Consider the following 22,285-nt stretch of genomic DNA (forward strand, 5'->3'; position numbering starts at 1 on the left):
ACGCGAAGAATCACGATGCTATGGTGGGTTGTAGCATCCAGTAAGCCGTAGTATACGGCAGACATATCCCATATCCTTCAAATCCATTTTACTATTATCCTCCCACTTACGTCTCGGCCTCCCCAGAGGTTCTTTTTCCCTCCGGCCTCCCAACTAACACTCTATATGCATTTCTGAATTCGTCCAAGCGTGCTACAAATCCCTTTCATTTCAAACGTCTGGATTTAATGTTCCTAATTACCAGGGAAAGGATTTATATGTAAATACATATTTACTTATAAAGCTAATATAATTTATATTTTGCATTATCTTTATGTTTCACAATGTGTAGGGTTGAAAAATCCTACTTTTATTTTCCATATTTTTCCATATTTTAGAGTTTAGTACATATTTTCGTTAATTTCCATATATTTTCCATATTTCATATAAAACAGTCCATATTATATTAGGTTTAACAATAAAACAAAACAAAATTCCATTAACTTTTAAAAATACATTTCAACAATAGAGATTTAAACACATGTTCAGTAATCCCTTTAACATCAGAGTTATTTGAAAATTAGCAGTCCTATCAACAATGGGAAAGTAAGTTACAAAACTGTATTAATTTAATTTAAAATTTTTAACAGACTTCAGTTGTGCAGCTCAACAGTTAAATGCCAGTCAGAGTACACATAGGTTCAGTTTTGTAAATCATACTATAAAGACGGTAAATATGCCAAAAGTACGTCATTCAGTCAATTTAAAATCAAAACTAACAAGTTACATTTCAGAATTTAAAGAAGATGGTTTATCAACTGACAATAAAATATTATTTTGTAATTTGTGTCAGTGTGCAGTATCATCTACACAAAAGTTCCTGGTGCAACAACACATTACAACTAGTAAACATCAGGCCAACAAACAACTAAATTCCAAGCAGAGACAATTGTTTTTAACACAACCAACAACATCGAATGTAAGATCTGAGTTTAACATCGACCTGTGCCGTTCTCTCATCTCTGCTGATATTCCTCTCTACAAACTAAAGAATAAGGTCTTCAGGGAATTCCTTGAAAAATATACTCAACATACAATCCCGGATGAGTCAACACTTAGGAAGACGTATGCTCCATCCATCTACGATGAGACAATACAGAAGATAAGAGATGAAATTAAAGATAGTTCAATTTGGGTTTCCATTGATGAGACTCCCGACAAAGAAGGTAGACTTGTTGGTAATGTAGTTATCGGTTTGTTAAGTGAACAATATTCTGAACGAATTCTTTTACATTGTGATGTTCTAGAAAAGTGCAATAACAAAACTATAGTTAAACTGTTCAACGAAGCTATGGGTATCCTGTGGCCAAAGGGTATTATGTACGATAATGTGTTATTCTTTATTAGCGATGCTGCCCCTTATATGGTCAAAGCTGGACAAGCATTATCTGTTGTATATCCTAAATTGACTCATTTTACTTGTGTGGCGCATGCATTTCATCGTGTGGCAGAAGTGGTCAGAGACAATTTCCCTAAAGTAGATTTGTTGATTTCATCAGTGAAAAAAGTATTTCTCAAAGCTCCCAGTAGAGTTAACGTGTTGAAAGAAATGTACCCTGAAATTCCATTGCCACCAAAGCCAATTTTAACTAGATGGGGTACATGGCTAGAAGCAGTTGAATATTATGCCGAACATATAGACTCTATTAACAATGTTCTCCTTGCATTGGACTCTGAAGATGCAGTCTCAATTGATACTGCGAAAACAGTTACCTGTGACATAAGTGTGAAGAATGACTTAGCTCACATTCAGCATACATTTTCATGCATCATAAAAACGCTCAAAAGTCTCCAAAATAGGCACCTTTCACTATCTGAAAGTTTTGAAATTATAAATAGTACTGTGGAACAACTGAATCGTGGTAGAGGTAAAGTTGCAGATGCAAAGAGCTAAGGTGGACACTGTACTTTCAAAAAACCCTGGATATGAAGAACTACAAAAGGTTGTTGTTGTGATGAGTGGTGAATCAACAGTGAAGATTAACTTGGACTTATCCCCAGCAGACATTGTGAAATTGAATTATGTACCAGTTACTTCTTGTGACGTCGAACGCTCTCTTAGTCAGTATAAATCTATCCTCAGAGACAATAGAAGAAGATTCACTTTTCAGCACTTGAAAGAAATGTTTGTAACCTATTGTTATGGTAACAGACAATAAAAATTGTGTTTTGTTGAAACTACATTGGAAGATAAGGTACGTCCATTATATTTTTTGTTTAGTTTGATTAAAATGTACCAATATTTAACGTACATAGTCTTTTTTTTTATAATTTTAAGTCCATATTTAATTCCATATTTTGGTAAAAATCCATATTTAATTCCATATTTTGGTAAAAATAACTACATATATATTTACATATTTCATATATTTTTAGTCCATATAAATCCGTTCCCTGCTAATTACGTTAGGTGAAGAATACAATGCGTGCAGTTCTGCGTTGTGTAACTTCCTCTATTCTCCTGCAACTTCATCCCTCTTAGCCCCAAATATTTTCCTAAGTACCTTCTTCTCAAACACCTTCGACCTCTGCAAATCTAGCTTTCAGGTAAAGCTCCCTGTGAAGCAGACTGGAATAATTTCAAGAGAAAAATTGTTCTGGGAACGATACCCGGTCCCGGAACAATTTTTCCCTTGAAATTATTCACCTTTAACCTCTGTTCTCCTCTCAAAGTGAGAGACAAAGTTCCACAATCATACAGAACAACCGGTAATATAACTGTTTTATAACTTCTAACTTTCAGTATATTTTTGAAAGCAGACTAGATGACAAAATTGTTCTGTGCCAAAGAATCAGTCCCATTTCGAGGCTTATATTTTTCCACTTATCACGTTTTTCACCGCATCTATAGTAATTATTTGTATGGTCCTTCCAATGTGAATAACACAGCAGAGTCTCGATAATCCGAACCTCAATAATCAGAACGTCCGATAATCCGAACGTACTACCGAATTTAAGTACAATAACAGAAAGCACAGAAAATAATGAAAAAGAAGATCCAATGAAGTTCCCTCTTTTCACAGTGGTGTGTAAAACGAATAAAAGGGGATGTTAAAAGAATAAGAAAAACAAAAAAAAAAAAGATTTCTACAATCTTTTAACGTGTATAGTAGTGTACAATTTCTTTTAGAGTAATTCAATATATTTGATATTCCGAAAGAACTGATAATCCCCTGGTCGCAATTAGTTCGCGTTATTTAGTTCTACAGCAAGTATTTTTAAGTATTTCGAATTTGATAACACTACTCTCATCAGTCATCACTAGAGACGAGAATTTCATGCAAATGCATGTTTTTATAGGAACATAGGACACAGCTCAAACTTAGTACTTACGGTATCCATTTCATTACTTTCCGATCCCAAACATATGTACTTTTTCCGTGCATATTTGTATGTTTTGGCTTTTTTGGGGATAGAAACATGCATAATGCATATTTAAGCAATTTTTAGCTTAATCATGCATACCTATAATAGCCTATACATCATATTCAGTTTAAATGCACTTTTTAATTTTTTAGTGGACACCTCAGTTTCTTGAGTTTTATGTCCCTTATTTTAGCTTCAAGAATCAGGATTCACGAAGGAAAAAAACTAAATAACATAAAAATTAAATAAAATGTTAAGATTTTCGCAGTACGATGTTAGAGGATCTTTCCCTGGACGGAAGTTCACTTTTACAACACTTTACCGACAACCCTCTACAGACTGCGAGTCATAAATAGATTTATTACGCTGCATATTTCGAGAATAGTAGAGAGGAAATAGCCTATAGAAGGTTCAAGGAAACTGCCGACAAATAATTTAGGTCAAAAGCACCCTCTTTCAGGGAGGTTGTAAATACTCTCTCTCTCTCTCTCTCTTTCTTTTCCAGTAGGCCTACCAGTAGCAATTTTTTTTATTATCCAATTTAATAAACCCTATTTCACCCTGAGGTATATTAGGGTTATAGTTGGTATCAAAATACATATTTTATAAGCAATAAACAATAATAAAATTATAATACAAAATTGTGGTCAAGGTTACAATTCACATGAATTATGTACAAGAATGCACCTTAATGAAAGAATGGGTCGTTTCATAAAGCCTCAAGGCATGTCTCTATATTTATATCTAATGGTTATAGGAAGAAATATATATATATATATATATATATATAATAGCTATTAAACATGTTATTTTAGAAGCAATAAATAGCTATACTAAGAGATGGCTTAAAATTTACGAATTAAATACATTATTTAGTAACAACCATTGGCAATAATCAGGTATTACAAGAAATAGTTCAAAATTAGAAATCAAATGCCTAATTAAAATAAAAATTTAAAACCAATAGTACAATATTATAGTATGCGAAATTGAAGACTTACAGTTTCATTATAGTTGATTAGAACTAATACGATTTTTTTCCCCCGGAATAATTCAACATTTTACAGTTTCACGAATATTCTATTCAAGAAGGACATGAAATACTTATATGATTTGGAGTTGGTAAGTATATTGGTTAACGGTTTGGTAAATGTATAATTTAAAGTGTTCAGTAACAAATCAAGCTCGTATCTTTCACGGCAAAAGACTGGACAATCATATAATACATGTTTCACATCTTGAGATTCCTCCCCACAAATGCAAGTTGCATCATCTTTAATATGGAATCTATTTAAGTATTCCCCGAATTTTCCATGCCCAGTCAAAAACTGTGTCAGTAAGAAATTTGGCGTTATTACTTTACATTTATTACGATCATAGACCGTTGGAAAATACAGCTCTTTTGTAAGAATTCCCTTATCACTATTGACCCATCTTTCGTTCCATTCTTGCATATAATGTTCTTTGGCTACTTTTTTGATATAATGATATCGGACACAAATTGTACGACAGTGGCACATCAAAGTTGGCTGTCATCTTTGCCAATTCATCGGCTCTCTCATTTCCAACTATCCCAGTATGCCCTCTGACCCAAGTTATACTTGGCAAGTAGCAATTTAGATTCTTCTAAAATTGGAACCATTCGCTAAACTATCTTTGCAGTGTGTGAATCTCGTAAGTGGTTAATGTGCTTGTTTATTCTGTTTGCGTGTGTTCTAATATGCCTCCAGTTGAAGGTTCCAAAAGTGTATTCTTTGCACAGTGGATTAAAGGAAAAGATTTTATTAGATCATATGGGAATGTCGTATTCTGCGATTGTTGCAGTAAAGAGGTAAGCACTGCTATTCTCTTCCGAATATTTTCTATGACAGTTGTTCTTCGTAAAACATTACAAGTTTTTAAAATAAAATGGACAGGATCATAAACGCTAACCCGGACTACGGATTCTTTTGTTCAGTGAAGATTATTTGTGGTGAAAACTTGAATGAAGAATTTGACCTGCACTGTACAAATATGTTCATTTAAGTTTGCACCCATAACTTCTTGCCTACAAAGACATAGAGGAGACTCGGCTAATTCCGCAATATTAAGAAGTAAATCTATCATATTATTTATCAAAATGTTTATTGAAAAATATTATCAAGGTATGTAGACATGGACGAAACCTTTCATTACCAAATGAGATAAAGAGACCTATTAAAATGCAAATATATTTAGTTGTACATACATTACAGTTGAAAAAGAACAACTCGGGTAATTCCGCAACAGTGCGGATAAATCCTCAATAGGACTTGGCTAATTCCGCAGTTGTAAATAATTATGAAATACATTATGAAATTAACATATAAGGAACAATTTATATGTAACAATGCTCACTTTCTTCACAGCTGTGTAGCAAAACACAAAAAAACAACCAACTTTCGATGTTTCACTGTATTGATAACAGAGGTATCGACCAATATCCTTAATTTTTTCTATAGTACTGCAGAGGACATGCCTCCTGTTGACAGCCTCTCAAAACTTACGTTCACGCTATTGTAAAGCCGCAGTAAAATCATATATGCACTACTGCGAAATTACCCGTACTGCGGAATTAGCCGAGTTTCCCCTATTGTCTGACAAACACAGGAACCTGACAGAAACCAATTTAGAAATGTTGTTAGTCGTTAACTGTGCAAAAAAAGTGAAGGGAAATAAATTTGGAACAAAAATGAAAGTGCATATTTTAATGTATTTTTCGCTTGATCGTGCATGTTTCATAGTTTGATAGTGCATGAATGCATACATATTTTGGGATTTTATAGTGCATGAAATTCTTGTCTCTAGTCATCGCCTTAAAGCTATAAAATGAGCTACAATTTTTTACGTACCTTATACAATTTTCAGGGTCATTCTTGCAGTCGGTGTTGCATCGAAACCTCTCCCATGAGAGCCAGCCCATGGGGGGAGTCCGGGCCAGCCCGTTCTCCAGTGCTTGCACCACTGACGAAAGCACACACACCACCACTACCACACAGCACACACGACAGTCCATAACTATATTTGCCCGGTCAGTCCGTGTTATCTGCAACAGAGTATATCTTGCCTCGCAGTTTCCCAGTCTCGAGTCACACACATGAACCTACAACAAAGTTCACTAATGGTGGCTCCCCGCTGTCTGTTCAACAACACCACATCAACTGCACTCCCTGAATTGTGTTGAATGATATGACAAGGATTCCACGACTTACTCTTCGAATAAAATGATTTTCTATTTGCCAATCAATGCTTTCAGGAAAAACCTGGAATACGGGTTAAGGGGAGAGGATGGTATTTTTTAAAACTTTTTTCCTATTTGGTGTAAATTATTAATTTTTTGTATGTAGAGAGCTCATAGCTGTGGCAACTCAACCAAATAAAAATATTTTGAAAAAAAATATATATATATTTGGGGGCCCAAATTTGAAAAAAAAATACCCAATGCAGGATTGTACTAAAACCGATATATTTAAACCGTTTTTAAAGATAGATTCAAACAGTTTTTGTAATGTATTTGCAAAAGTATGTTCTACAAACTGTCTGTAACAGAATTTTGATAGTAGTCCCTACGTTTGTAAAATAAACAATTAAAATTTAGTAACAATTTTCTGATTTCCTTTCTTGCAAACAAACGGACGTATTTTTAAAATGAAATCAATTAACAAAATTCTGTTACAGAGAAACGTTTCCTAATAGTCTAAAGAACGTGTGTTCTAAATTTCATGCATGTATCTCTAATAGTTCAGAAATTATATCCATTTTGTCTGGCAATGTAGCAAAAAAAAAAAAAATGAAGTTACTGGAAACCGATAAAAGCGGGCGTGTGATTTAAAAATCCATAGCGCAGGAAGTTTAAAAATGACGTCTCAACATCCGATAAGGGCACAAATACCCACAAAATGTTATGCAATGCATTCTACACATATCAAAGAGTATTTTAAAGAAAAAAAATTTTTTTTTGAAAATTTAATTTACCGGAAACAACAATAAAAGTGGGCGAGTGATTTAAAAATCCATAACGCAGGAAGTTTAAAAATGGCGATCCACACATATCACAGAGTATTTTAAAGAATATATATTTTTTGAAAATTTAGTCATTTTTCATCAAAAATACCATCCTCTCCCCTTAAGTGAATCCTAAAAATCCAGTCTCAAAGGAGGGATTTTCTCTATCTCAGCGGTCATCAGCACAGAGTACCCTGGGGCTAGCGTCTCTTACCAGCGGAGAACACTGCACTATGGTGCACTCGTAGCTGCTAGCGGGCATGCTCCTGCTGCAAGACGGGGCACATGGGACGGCTCCGCTTACCCTTTACCCATTTCAGCGAGTACTGACGACCACTGTTCTATCTCTTTAAAATCAAAAGAGGGACCATGAATCCTTAATCAGTTCCAGAACCTTACTCGCAAAAGTGATACCGTAAAGGGGAGATTTTGAAGATATCTAAAAATTTGATTTCAGATTTTTGGGTGGGCTTAGGTCCACAGAATCAGCGATCGTTTTAGACTATTTTCCCAGGATGAAGGGGATGACGATAAGACCTAATAAGCCAAAGAATATATTTTATATAAAATTATTTTGCACTTCCGTGTAAAAAATAATAATCATCATCATCATCAGGGGTAGACAAATTCCGGGCACCAAGTTGCCTAAAACTTTGTATGTGGCTCCTTAGTTTTTTTATTATTAACTTCAAAATTTTTTAAGACTTCAATTTCTTTTTTATGCCACCGATGTACGATATGCAATGGAGGGGGAAAGGCATTGGCCTCCCTACCGCATTATATCCTGGTTTAGTAGCCTCATGAATGATGTCTTATTGGTGTCTTTTTTATCAGGTTCCAACCAGTCTTCGGACTGCTGACTAAACATAAATTATTTTCTCACTAAGATTAATTACACAATGTTAACGAAAGCGGTCGGTCATAGGAAGAAGTTCGAGTGTGTAATGTTTTTTAAATTAATCATATTCTTTAATACAGCACATTTTAGAAAATGTATCTTAGCTCGAATGATTTTCTCATTAAATATATAGGTAAAATGTGTTGGCCACTGAAGGAAGGGGCTGTCGCCTAAAAATTTTGGAGTTTTGCGTATCCATTATTATTATTATTATTATTATTATTATTATTATTATTATTATTGTTATTATTATTATTTTATTGTTATTGTCTCGCGCACCGTAATGTTACGGTCTAGGACTCGAGTTACGAAATGCGCGCTGAAGGAATTTTCTGATGAAATTTCGGCCAGTGTATGGGACCGGTGTCGAAGTATCATAATGAATTTCGGGAGCTACAATAGGTAGCGAAATCCGGTTACGGAAACCGGCTATAACGGCTGGGCGGATCATCGCGCTAATCACACCATACCTCCGTTCTGGTTGGATGATCGTTCATCTCTGTTGAAACACGAGGGAGTGAGGCCAGCAGTCGGCCTTGGCCCTACATGGGCTGTCGCACCACAGATTTAATTTATTATTATTATTATTATTATTATTATTATTATTATTATTATTAGTAACATGCACAATAAGCGTTCAAAGAGACAACTTGCTTTCCTAAACATACGCCATTTCTTTTTTATCTTCAAGTTAAAAAACCAAAGAAAAAGAATTATTTTACGCTAATACAGTATATAATCTGCTCAAGTTCAACTTGTCTTAAAATATTAAAATTACATTAAATTAGTTTGGATGCATTTATGTATAGAAGAACCTGGGTTATACGCAACTCATTCAATTAAGCCTATGCTTTGTATGTATTTAAGCTGTACGTAATTCACTTATGTAAGTAGTCATTTTTTTTAATCGAGTTTGAATTGTACGTATTTTTGTTCGCTTTGATACGTAATAAAGCTTTATTTTAACTTCTCATGAGTTGTCTTATGACTGAATACATTTCAATAATTTCCCACAGTACAGAGCCGGCATGTTCCATCTCTCTACACGCTAGCTTTCCTGTTTTCTCACGAGACAATGTTCCAAACATTTGAAAACGGTTGCAGGTCACCCAGTACCTGTCTAGCAATCAAGTGTAATAGTATAAGGAAGGGCTACTCGCTAGAAGACAAAATTATTTATTTATTTATAAAATAAGTTGAGACAAATCCCAACAAAATAAAAACTGAAATTGCAAGGGGTTTGTAATAAACATGCATAATAAAAAAATAATTGAGATGTCTTTTAACGTCTGGGTTCATGATTGAAAAAAAAAATTTCATAGCAAATGTATGTAGTTCACTTATATTAAACATTAAAATTCTAGTTGCTTTCTATTGATTAAAACACATTTAGACAAAAGAATTCTTAAATGTCCCAGCTGTGTATGTTCTGTTAACCAGATTTCTAGTAGTTTGAAAATTATCTTTATTCAACTCTTATTTATATTGTTTCTTGTTCACGTTAACACTTGTTTAAAACTTAAAGCTTTCTTAGTTGAAACGTTAAAAGTGTTATAGTTTTAAAGAGGCGGGTCCCGTTTCAACACCAGTATGGTGTCATTTCAGTGTTTTTCAAACTACGCTGTATATCAGTGCGAAAGACATCGTCTGTCATAAGGTACAGCTGTCAAAAGAAAAAGTGGCCGCTCTCTAGATACTAAGTTCCCTTCGGGTATCTCCGCTACAATTCGGAGACAGGCGATGTTACATGTTGTTGGACCACGATACCTGCTATATACAGTGGTAATTAAAGTATTTTACATGTTACACTTATAGCGTAATGGTAGCGTTCCGGACTGGTATTCGTGAGGTCGTGCGTTCGAACCCAATGAGTGCTTTTTATGTGTTTTTTTTAGATAGAGAGAATATATAATTGCTTGTGTTTCTTTTATGGCTGATTTAGTAGGCCTAATTAACATCAGGGCCATGAATCCATTATGCCATGACTTTATCACTGTTTATTATGACATTATGGCTGCAAATGGAAAGAAAAAAAGAAACAGAGGAAAAATTTTATACTCAACAAAAAAAAAAAAAATATATATATATATATATATATATATATATATATATATATATATATATATATCTTTCGTGGCATAAACAAAACAAGCATACTGGCATCTGGCTGAGAAAATTCAAACAATTAAAGTTAAAAAACCAAACCAAAAGCCACGATTCAATATTTAGTCCATCTTCCTCCAATCTCGATCACATTTTGCAGTCGAGTGGACATATCCTGGACGAGCTTCCACAAGTCGTCAGGACGACTTGGAGGGAGATTGGTCCAATTTTCCGCATATTAAGTTATTATGCTTCTTTACTTATGTCCCTGTGGCTCAGTTGGAAGAACGTCTGAATTCAGATGTCAACGTCTCAGGCTCAAATCCTCGCCGTTCCTTTTTATTTTATTGTGTATAATGTAATAACATAAAAAGAAAAAACTAACACTAGAATTATGCAACTGTATTTTTTCAAATCTAACATTAAATTTATATTATTTATGTCGCTAAAAACATAATAGATAACTTGAATATTATTTATATCGCTAAAGAACGTTAACAGAATATAAATGGTAACTTGAATATTATTTATTTCCGTAAGAACGATAACAGAATACAAATGATTTCAGTACGCAACACAGATTTACTTTTTCACTTGAGACTGAGCAGTTTGTTCTATGCATATAAGGGTGTGTGTGTGTAATTTAGAAAATTGCTGTCTCACAAAATGTTACACTGAACCTAAATATCAAATTCGCAGTCAATTCTTTGAAAGAATGTAACTGTCTCTGATTATTACATAAGCCTATTTAAAGAATTTAAAAATGTACATATTACATTATGTTTATAAATAACCATTAAATTAACCAGTTGACTAGAAAAAAAAATGATAACTTGAATATTATTTATACCGCTAAAGAACTATAACAGAATATAAATAACTTGAATATTATTTATATCACTAAAGAACGATAGCAGAATAGAAATGATAATTTTAATATTATTTATATCTCTAAAGAATGATAAAATAAAATTATAACTTGAACAGGCTCGAACTCACAATCTTCAAGTCCTTAAGAGAACACTCTACCGTTACTCTAAGAGACGCAGGTGTCTAATGACTCCATAGTTCCGAAACTGCTTCTACAAGAGCGAGCATCATGTAACATCACCGTGATCCGAAGTGGACTTAGAAAATATTCGCTATTCACGAGTGCGGCCACTTTTTTTGACAGCTGTACATAACCTCTTTAAAATTATAATCCTTTATAGTTTCAACTAAGAAAGTTTTAAGTCTTATTTCTACGTAGTTCTGAGTTGTGCATCATTTAAATAATTCCCATTCAGTTACGTACAACCCAGTTTTAATATATTTTCGAAAGGTAAATTCTAAGTTTTGGGGTTGAACATTCCCCCTCCCCGTGCATCCTCTAACTGCACGTGAACCACTTGCTAAACCGCCACTGAAATACAGTCGACAACACTTCTGTAATTATTCCTTAGTTTAATCACTGAATATCCTCTGACTGCGGATTTCTTCTTTAAAGTAGAAGACTACTTCGTCAATTTTCGCACGTCTGGGTAAGCTCTAAATCCAATTTCACTGTCACCTTGCACATCATTCAACACTAAACACTCAGTTGACATGGTGTTGTTAAATAACACAAGAACTAGTTCATTATTCGTAGATGAATGGCCGAACAATGTATACCTAAACTTTACAAGTACAGAACATCTCTCGCGGCAATACAGCTGGAAACCACAACCACTCACAACACTGACAGCAGACACACTGCAAGACTGATCCTCTCCTCAGCTGTGCGTGGCCGTCGCTGCCAGTGCCCCCTCCCCCCACCAGCACTTTCACCCAATGCCCCAGATATAAAATGACTTAGAGGTATCTACAATGGCATTACTTGGCAGCAAATGCTGTTCCCATGGTCATTAGGCTGGGTACACACAGCTTTTTGACATCTATGTGTCTCAACAAGGAAGACAACTCTCAGGGGTCTTTACTGAAACAATGTCTTGTGATATAACACTCGCAAACGGAACAATCTGCTCTGCATCTGTTTTGCAATAGGTCTGCCTCCCATGAACTGCTTCTGACATTTAAAAATAGTCTACAACACAGGTTCACAATTCACCATTCACCTTTCTGTACAGATTGCTTGTCAGGCATATCCCAGCGCAGGGGTGAGCAAACTGATGTGCAATTTGAGATGGAGAACTACAACATAACCATTTAGTATTCGTACAAGCGAAATGTGATTTGTATGGGTTGGGGCACGGGATCCTCTTCTGAAAATGAAGCTTCATCTTTGTTTTTACATTGTTTATCATAGTCTGGGATGACAATTTCATCCAATGCAATTTCTTAGAATTTAATTTTTGTACTTTAACATACATTATTATTATTATTATTATTATTATTATTATTATTATTATTATTATTATTATTATTATTATTATTATTATTGTTACTTGGCAGAAGAGAAACTTTAGACGTAAACTTCCCGACCCCAGTTCCGTGTAGAAAAACATTATTAAATGAAGAATCCACTGCAAGAATGATGGATGTCATTTGGAATACATTTTGCAGTAGAAGCAATTGAAAGTTTAAAATGCTTAGCGCTCAAAGCTTGACTGTGATTTTCCGATCATTACTGGACAATGACTACCAGTGTTAATGCCATATAACTCTCTATGTACATTCTATATGTCTTAAGCTATGCATTGACAGTCTTGGTTCATTTTCGACAAGAAAGTGACATCCATCATTCTTGCAGTGGACTCTTCAAATCTAGTAAACAAGTTTAATGAAACAAGTTCTATAAATTATCACACAAGATGGGCAACACTTCCAGCAGCTACTGTGAGGAGAGTGAGTACCGAACGTTATATTAATAACTTACACACAAGGTTTAATCCAGCAAAGCAACTTAAGTTTGTAGATGGAAGCAGCGGTGGTAATGGGGGGGGGGGGAGGACCAGCAACTGGTCGACCAAAACTAGGAACGTTTACTGGGACTCATAGTAGTTTCATAGAGCTATGTATGTGTTTGTGGACAAATATTATAAAAGGAAATACTATTATAAAATATCATTATTTCAATATTTTCAGACTTTTCCTTATGGAGTTTATATCTAATGTAACTGCAACATCTGTATCATTAATCCCAATTCATTCCCGTTTAATAATACCTACTATATCAGACATATTGGAGACGTAGTTTTATCTGCATTTATGAGCCGATTCCAAGCTTATTATTCACTGCTCAAAAACACGCAACTGGCATTTTAAATATTACAAGTGTTTGGTACAGTGTATAAGATATTCCATTACAAAATTATACAAGCTACATCTGTTGTTAAACTACTAACGCAGAAAGTGCATATTGTTATTACATCAATACACAAGATGTCTAAGATTAACCGCATATCTAAACAAAAATTTAAAAGATATAATTTACTTGCACTAAAAATTTAAAAGATGCAATTTATTACACTGAAAATTTTCTTGTAATGTTGAAGATATTGTCCTGTTTTAGATTATTATTATTATTAAGTAGTAGTATATAGCAGCATATAGAATGTTAGTTGGGAGGTCGGAGGGAAAAAGACCTTTGGGGAGGCTGGGACAAAGATGGGAGGATAATATAAAAATTGATTTGAGGGAGGTGGGATATGATGGTAGAGACTGGATTAATCTTGTTCAGGATAGGGACCGATGGCGGGCTAATGTGAGGGTGGCAATGAACCTCCAGGTTCCTTAAAAGCCATATGTAATTGTAATTAAGTAGCAGCAGCAGCAGCAGCAGCAGCAGCAGCAGTAGTAGTAGTAGTAGCAGTAGCACATAGTAGTTTTTTTAATATAGAAAATATGCTCTGCAATGGGATTGTACACAACAGATTTCACAGATTTCAAAACTAACTTCTACCATGACTCGAACCTCATTTCCCTTTGTTGACTGATGCACTATTGAAGGTAACATTAAATTAAAAGAAGAGAATAGTATTATTGCTAGTTGGCATTGAAATTCATAAAAACCTTAAAGAAATTCCGCAAAGAGGCAGCATTGCTTGGAAAGTTTTATGTAAATGGTTATGACAAAAAAAATCCAACGATAGTATTAAGTTAATAACAGTAAGCAATTAAATTCCAACAGTTTTACAACATGGCTGAAGTAGTCAGAACATTTACATTGGAATTTTTTTAAATTATGAAGCATCTTAAGAACACCAGTAAATGCATACTTTTCCCTTCACTTCATTTACAATTAGATTTCTTTATGTATTATTTATTTTATTTTGTTTTCAAGAACTAAATTTAAGTTCTAACTTTGTTTATATTTAACACAACATCCATCACTGTCCAGGGAACCTCGTGTATCTAATAAGTAAAGACATCTTAGCACTTATTTATCAATGCGAGAAATCTCAGTGCATTAATTACCAGCTGTCTCAGCAATGTGTGCTCCCCTCAGGTGAGTTTTTGTGTGAAAAATTTGTTTTTGAATCCTGTTGACTAGTGATTAATAGTTCAGAATATCTGCTTCTACAGTGAATCCCAGCAAACATTCCCAGTGTTTCTACACTGGTGGCCATAATTCTGGAAAGTTTTTATTTTGTAGTGAATTATTATAACATCTGCATTGATTCACAGATTTGTACAATTGAAAATGTTATTCGTGACTGATTCTTTAATTATGGGGTTATAATGAAGGTATTATATTAAATCCTGAATATTTTAACAATAAATAATCATTACTATGTGGGAAATTATGTTCTTGTCGTTTAAGATCTAAATATTAATTTCAGATTTCATTATAATTTTCCATTATTTACTGTAATAAAAACTAATCCATTGTTGATTTTAAGATCATTTTTGATCGGTAGAAGCATTCTTGAGCACTATTAGCATAAAATGTGGACATTATTAGTGTGTTTCTATCATTAGTCTGACTTAAGATTTCGTTAGGTGAACACCTGATTACTTTACAACAAAATTTAGTGATTATTTTATCACAATGGATCCACGAAAGTACTGAACACCTTCTAGGGCAGACACACTTCGAGAAGAAGGCTACACAATCAAGAAAATTGCAAGAAAACTTGGTAATGGTGCTACAGTATCTGGCGTGCAGAAAGTATGGCAGAAGTACAAATTCACAAAATCTTTTAAAGCAACACTTAGGACTGGTAGAAAACCTAAAGTAAGTCCAAGATATGTGAGGCAGATTTGTCGATTAGCATTGAAAGATCGAAGGAAATCTTCTAAAGAGACACAGGAAGTTCTACACAGCAATTTACTTAGTATTTCTGCAAGGAATGTTCGAAGGAAGTTATTTGACAACAGACTGAAAGCAAGAGGATCCAGAAAAAAAGCCATTTCTCAACAAAGGACAACGAGAAAATCGTGTAAATTGGTGCAAAAATCATCAATCATGGACCAATGATGGCTGGGCGAAAGTGATTTGGAGTGATGAAACAAGGATTTCTATATTTGAAAGTGATGGAGGCAAATACGTTCGTCGCCGAAATGGAGAAGCTTCGAATCCTGAGTGCCTAATCGAACAGTCCTCGCAGAAATACTAAGACCATTGCTGTGTAGAACTTCCTGTATCTCTTTAGAAGATTTCCTTCGATCTTTCAATGCTAATCGACAAATCTGCCTCACATCTCTTGGACTTACTTTGGGTTATCTACCAGTCCTAGGTGTTGTTTTACAAGATTTTGTGGATTTGTACCTCTGCCATACCTTCTGCACGCCAGATACTGTAGCACCATTACCAAGTTTTCTTGCCATTTCCTTGAATGTGTAGCTTTCATCTCGAAGTGTGACTGGCCTAGAAGGTGTTCAGTCCTTTTGTGGAGCCATTGTTATAAAATAATCACTAAATTTTGTTGTAAAGCAATCAGGTGTTCACCTAACGAAATCTTAAGTCAGACTAATGATAGAAACACACTAATAATGTCCACATTTTATGCTAACAGTGCTCAAGAATGCTTCTACCGATCAAAAATGATCTTAAAATCAACAATGGATTAGTTTTTATTACAGTAAATAATGGAAAATTATAATGAAATCTGAAATTAATATTTAGATCTTAAACGACAAGAACATAATTTCCCACATAGTAATGATTATTTATTGTTAAAATATTCAAGATTTAATATAATACCTTTATTATAACCCCATAATTAACGAATCAGTCACGAATAACATTTTCAATTGTACAAATCTGTGAATCAATGCAGATGTTATAATAATTCAGTACAATAACAAAAAATTTCCAGAATTATGGCCACCAGTGTATTGACCGACCAATGGCAGGTCCCCACCATTACCACTGCTGCTTGCATCTATGAACTCACAGCACTTCACCAGAATACTTAGGTACTACGTTATATCAATAATATTTGGTACCGGTACTCCAACCACGAGAAAGTCTTTGGGGACTGAGACGAAGCAGGGTAATGCTGTGAATGAATGTTGATGTCATAAGATGTCATAAGGTCACATACGTGGGTACTCGTATCTGTATTGGCTAGCTCTCACAGCACAAACAATAATATTGATACACACACATTGATATTACCCTAGTTACAAAATTAGATCACTGTTAATCTCCTGGTCTTTTAATCTCTCCATACAGGAAATAACATATGCAGGAGAGCCCATGGTTTTTAAACTGACATTATAACGGTAATATTATCTATCTACTTCGTTCCAATAGATGACGCAATAGTAAGCACATTTCTTTCACGGTTGATCTCCTGGTTGGAATACAGTAATTCACTTCACATCATTCACAGGGGGCAAAGGCTAACTGGGATTTCCCAGTTTCTGATGGGTCCAAAAACCCTGATAGAATTGATATTTAAACCTTGCAGTGAATTTTGGTGAAGTCTGGAGGGTCTATTAGTCAAATCCACTCCCTTCACCTCCACGCTGGGGACCCTTGGGATCTTTTAAGATGCAAAAGGTCCACACCTGTGGAGTAACGGTCAGCGCATCTGGCCATGAAACCAGGTGGCCCGGGTTCGAATCCCGGTCGGGGCAAGTTATCTGGTTGAGGTTTTTTCTGGGTTTTCCCTCAACCCAATACGAGCAAATGTTGAGTAACTTTCGGTGTCGGACCCCGGACTCATTTCACCGGCATTATCACCTTCATATCATTCAGATGCTAAATAACCTAGATGTTGATACAGCGTCGTAAAATAACCCAATAAAATATATAAAGATGCGAAAGAGAGAGGTGTGTAGAAAGCAATGGAAGGTACTGCATTTATCTTTCCTAAGAAAAATTGCAAACATGGCATGATGAGTCTTTCCATGGTAAAAGATATATGGATCATATGCGGAGACTACGAGGAAGGTAGAAAATAGCAAAGACTGGAGATTGCTGGGTTTGCAGTGAAAGACCTGGCCTTGAGGAAAAAACTATGGATGAATGAATGAGTGAACAAATGAATCATTGATTAAACCTATTCACTAAATTCAGAATTGGTTTCCAGCTTAGAACTATGCGACCAGGAAATTTATGTCTAAAGTTTTCTGCAGAAGCTTGCTACATGTTGACAGGCTGACTGTTCCACATATTAGCTGTGCCAGTCTGTCCTTGAAAACTGGAAATTAAGGCATGCAGAGAGTCAAATAATCATAAGTGCAGTTTATTGTCTTACATTGTGTTATGTTTTGCAATGGTTACATATTCAGTGAGTGAACGTGCACACATTTTGAAAACATATGTACGGAAAAATGAAATCATGTGGCAGAAAAAGGGAAAAACTTCAGACGTAAATTTCCTGGCTGCCCCATTCCATATAGAAAAACAATAATAAATTTAGTGAATAGATGTAATGAAAAAGTTCTGTGAAGGATGTGATGTGAGATATGTATCATACAACAAGATGGACAACATTTCCAACTCAGTAAAGTTTTAGTCCAGCAAATCATGGTGAGTTTGTGGATGCAAGTAGTGGTGGTGCCAGAGGATGGTGGAGAGAATGGGACCTGCCATTGGTCGGTTAACAGAAATACTGGGAATGTTTGCTGGGACTTACTGTAATTTCTTAAAATAATTTAGCTAATATTATGAATGTATTAGTTTATTGTGTAAACTACTGTATCAGGTATCTCCCCACATATCATGGTTACTGGTATGAATACTCAATTTCTAATTTCTTCTGCTTCCCCCCCCCCCTTTTTAGTTGCACAAAAGGATAATGTGTCTGTGAATAAGGTTTTATACTATTCAACAATGTCCCTAGATACAATACATAGCCTACTTACAAACTTAAACGCTTTCAGAGTTTCAATGTGCTAAGATCTATGGAGTAAAAAACAACTACATTCAAATAAATAAATAAAAATGTTGAAGTTGTATCTACAGAAATTTATAGTAAAATAAGTTGGGAAGCAGTATGTGATATAAAGAAGAAATCTCTTGTTTGTCATAACTTGTGAAAACTCCTGATCAAGAATCACTGTGAGAGAGACAAACTAGGGCCTACATTTGGTAGAATATGTAATAACAAAATTATTGCCAAAATACTGCAAAAAAAGTTAATCAAAGGAACAGGCCTTTGATGTTAAATAACTCTAAAAGTGAACATTTTCACCTTCAAAATGAAAATTTCTTTATGACAAAAAGTTTTAATTTCTTTGTTTAAATTTACACATTATTTCTAAACTACATGAAGGACTAACTAAACTAATTAAAGTTCCTAGCCTACGTATAGTTTTGTATAAACCAAAAAATAAATATTTGCCATTTATTTTCAAGGTTATTTGCTAGCAAAAATTGGTCTACTTGATAATTTTCACTTTCTATCTACTTTTATACCTATTACCTATGTAGATATATTATTTTGCCAGTTTCAGATTAAATTTGTCCTTAATTTGTCCCTAGGAACACTTAATTATTGTTCCAAGGTACAACATGACTTGTCCCTTTCCATCTGTAAACCCTTTGCAGACATGTAAAAAAAATTGATCAAAGGATGAACCATCAATGGTGACTTTTATACACAGATATAGGCATAATCAAGAGTTACATAACTGATGTAAAACCATTTAAAGTTCTTCGAAATTGCAGCCAAATAGAACTAAAAATGGTAAAAATATCATTAGGTATTACCAGTATGTACAATCTGCTATCTTAGCAATTAGGTTACCCGGACACAAAATTTCACGATAATAATTATGTAAGTAAGGTCAAACACAATTTTACGTTTAGGTTTGGTTTCATGGATGTTTGTTGGATGTAATACTAATAGATGCCCATGCAACAAATTGAAACATGGAAAAGCGGAATTACATAATGGTATACATTGAACTTAATAGGATCAGTTTTGTGATATGCATGAAACTATGAATTTATTAATATTTAAGTAGAGTCTATACGCTTGGGGTATGTGACTTGTTTATAATGCAAAGTTCCTCAAAATCTTTAAGAGCTATTGAAATCCTAACTTGCAGAATCTATAGCCTACATGTGTTACATGATTGCATACTTATGAATGGTATTATCTAAAAATAAAATATATCGTAGGCCTATAAATCAGAGTAATACTGCAAAGACAGATCATTTCCAATGCAAGATCGCTATCACATCAACTAACCTTATTTAATCTCAAGAAAGGAGACTCAAACAGAGTTTACAACTGTGGTAGGGAGAATACAGAGACCTTTCCTTAGAAATAACACAGAGATCTATACAGGTGTTTAGTATACAGGCATTTTTTTTCAATCTGAAATTCACATAAGTATGGAAAATAAATTACAAGTAGGCCTAAATGTACAAATGCTATTGTGAAGTTAAATGTCGAATATAAATTTAACACGTTACAAGCAAACATTACTTTCACCTACACTATATTACTGACAAGGAAGATTATCGGTATGAGGTGATCTGTTTTGTAAATTCTATGGCAAACAGCACTCTTGTCAGCAACCATGGCATGTGATTCTAGAATACGGGGGTCAAAACTTGTAAGACTTAATAGGCCTACCTAGTTACACAGACCTTGTATATATTAGCATGATAAATTTGCATTCAATATCCCTAAAGTGGCTAAATATGTACCAATGAACTTAAACATAATAATATGATAGACCTATTAGGCCTATCAATTAAAAAAAATGGTGGTGTCCAGATTGATTCTCTTTCGATGAAAATTGTATTCAACGTTTTAATAGTTCTAGAATTCCAGAAGACAACTGGAAATATAATTTAAAAAAACCTGCATTAATAACCAACCAAATCTAAGTAGCCTATTTTATAAAAAAAAAAAAAAAAAACATCGACGTTTCATGTCCACTGAAGATAATGAAAACAAATGAAATTACGGGAATCCGAAATTACATACAGTACATTTTAATCACAGGCCCAATCTCTCTGGTTCCAATGTTAAAATTTCACACTGAGTTCAACGTTACATTATTTTGTCTGCGACATGAAATGTTAGAACTTGACAACACACTTTTTTTTATTACTGCCATCACTGTTAATTCATTAAATTATTCTCAAATATTTATTGATATAATAAATAGGAAATGCATGCCTTTCATCTGTCAAATTAAATCGTCTTATCAATGTATTTTTATCGAACAAACACGAACATAACCTGTTTCTCAACTGGAATATTTTTCCAGCCTCGCATATAAAAGTGTACATACATTGTAACAACCTGCAGTACATTTTACCTTGAATGAATTGCTCTCGTTTCACTTCAATGTGTTGGCCGGCTTCCGTTTACAGAAGGTAAAAGTTGCTTTATACAGAACGAGGCCACACAGCAGTAGCACCCTATACTAGATCCAAAGTCACCATATACTTCGAAGAACCTCAGTGTCAAGTTCTGCTACGTCTATTGACGTTCTTCCAAACCATTCCAGACGTTCAATATTAACAAAAATATTGCCCCAAGAGGCATTTGATAGGTCTACAGTCACTGTTTACACATGCTTATCACCTACACAACTGTAACTTTGTTTTCCCTATACCTGCCATACTTCACATTTCATCATTTACTTTCCATGCGTTCTTGACACGCTGCAGAACATCCACTCATGTGCGCAGACGCAATGCGCATAACCCAATAATTTCCTTGCGACGGACGTACAGTGTTCCTCATAAGTTACAACACCTTCTACGAAGGAAAAGTCAAAAGTGATACTTCACGTAACAAAATACACATAGCCATCAGTCTGTATATTATTCTAATCTTGCTTTCCGGTTAAGCTTAAACGAGATAAAAGTGTAGACAGAAATCTGCAGTTTGGTGTTAGTACTCGTGACTATCAATTCTGTGGGTCTTTTTTCTCTCTCAGTAGCCTACAGTACGTTCAGTTTCATTATTTTCACTTTTAAAATTAATTTATTGCATTCTAGAGATTGTCACATCAGCATTGTAGCTTTGAGATGTGGAACCCGATCTCACCACAAAATGTGGATAACTCTTAACTTGTTCCACATCTTAAAGCTTCAGTGTTAATATAAGATCTATGGAATATACAATAAATGAAATGAAATTAAATTAATTTATAAAAAAATTGATACATACTGACTAGTAATAGTAGGTAGGCCTACATAGTAAGTATTTTAAATTTTTAAGTGTAAACAGTCCATCCATCAGTTGAGTAAGCTTAGAAGGTATGAAAATGAATAAATTAATTTTATAAATTCTGTTCTAAACTTTTAGTCCAATACGTTCCGTTTCATTTAATTTTCAATTTATTTATTGTATTTCAGAGAACTTTACATCAACATTGTAGCTTTGAGATTTAGAACTAGTAAAACTTTTACAAAAATTAATATAAGTTAATACATAACTACTAGTATTAGCAGGTAGGTCTACCCTGCACAGTGAATAACTTATTCCAATTTACAGGATAAACAGTTCCTCA

General features: G+C 34.3%; 1 protein-coding gene across 4 annotated transcripts in view; it reads right to left on the bottom strand.

Annotated features, from left to right (window-relative positions):
• The window catches only part of LOC138698400 (alpha-N-acetylgalactosaminidase-like), a 95,215-nt gene extending 73,777 nt beyond the window's left edge, over positions 1 to 21,438 (bottom strand). Inside the window, exons 1-2 of one of the 4 annotated variants that reach the window (XM_069824276.1) lie at positions 21,083 to 21,438; positions 6,276 to 6,469 (exon numbers count right to left, since the gene is read on the bottom strand). In XM_069824276.1, coding sequence (XP_069680377.1) covers positions 6,276 to 6,439 — 164 coding nt within the window. In that variant the 5' untranslated portion in view covers positions 6,440 to 6,469; positions 21,083 to 21,438. Of the gene's footprint in view, positions 1 to 6,275; positions 6,527 to 12,079; positions 12,228 to 21,082 lie in introns of those variants that run through there. The other 3 variants (XM_069824275.1, XM_069824274.1, XM_069824277.1) reach the window with 3 other exon arrangements.
• Positions 21,439 to 22,285: the final 847 nt, after the last annotated feature.

This window comes from Periplaneta americana, chromosome 4 (assembly GCF_040183065.1).
Source record: "Periplaneta americana isolate PAMFEO1 chromosome 4, P.americana_PAMFEO1_priV1, whole genome shotgun sequence".
NCBI classification, from domain to species: domain Eukaryota; kingdom Metazoa; phylum Arthropoda; class Insecta; order Blattodea; family Blattidae; genus Periplaneta; species Periplaneta americana.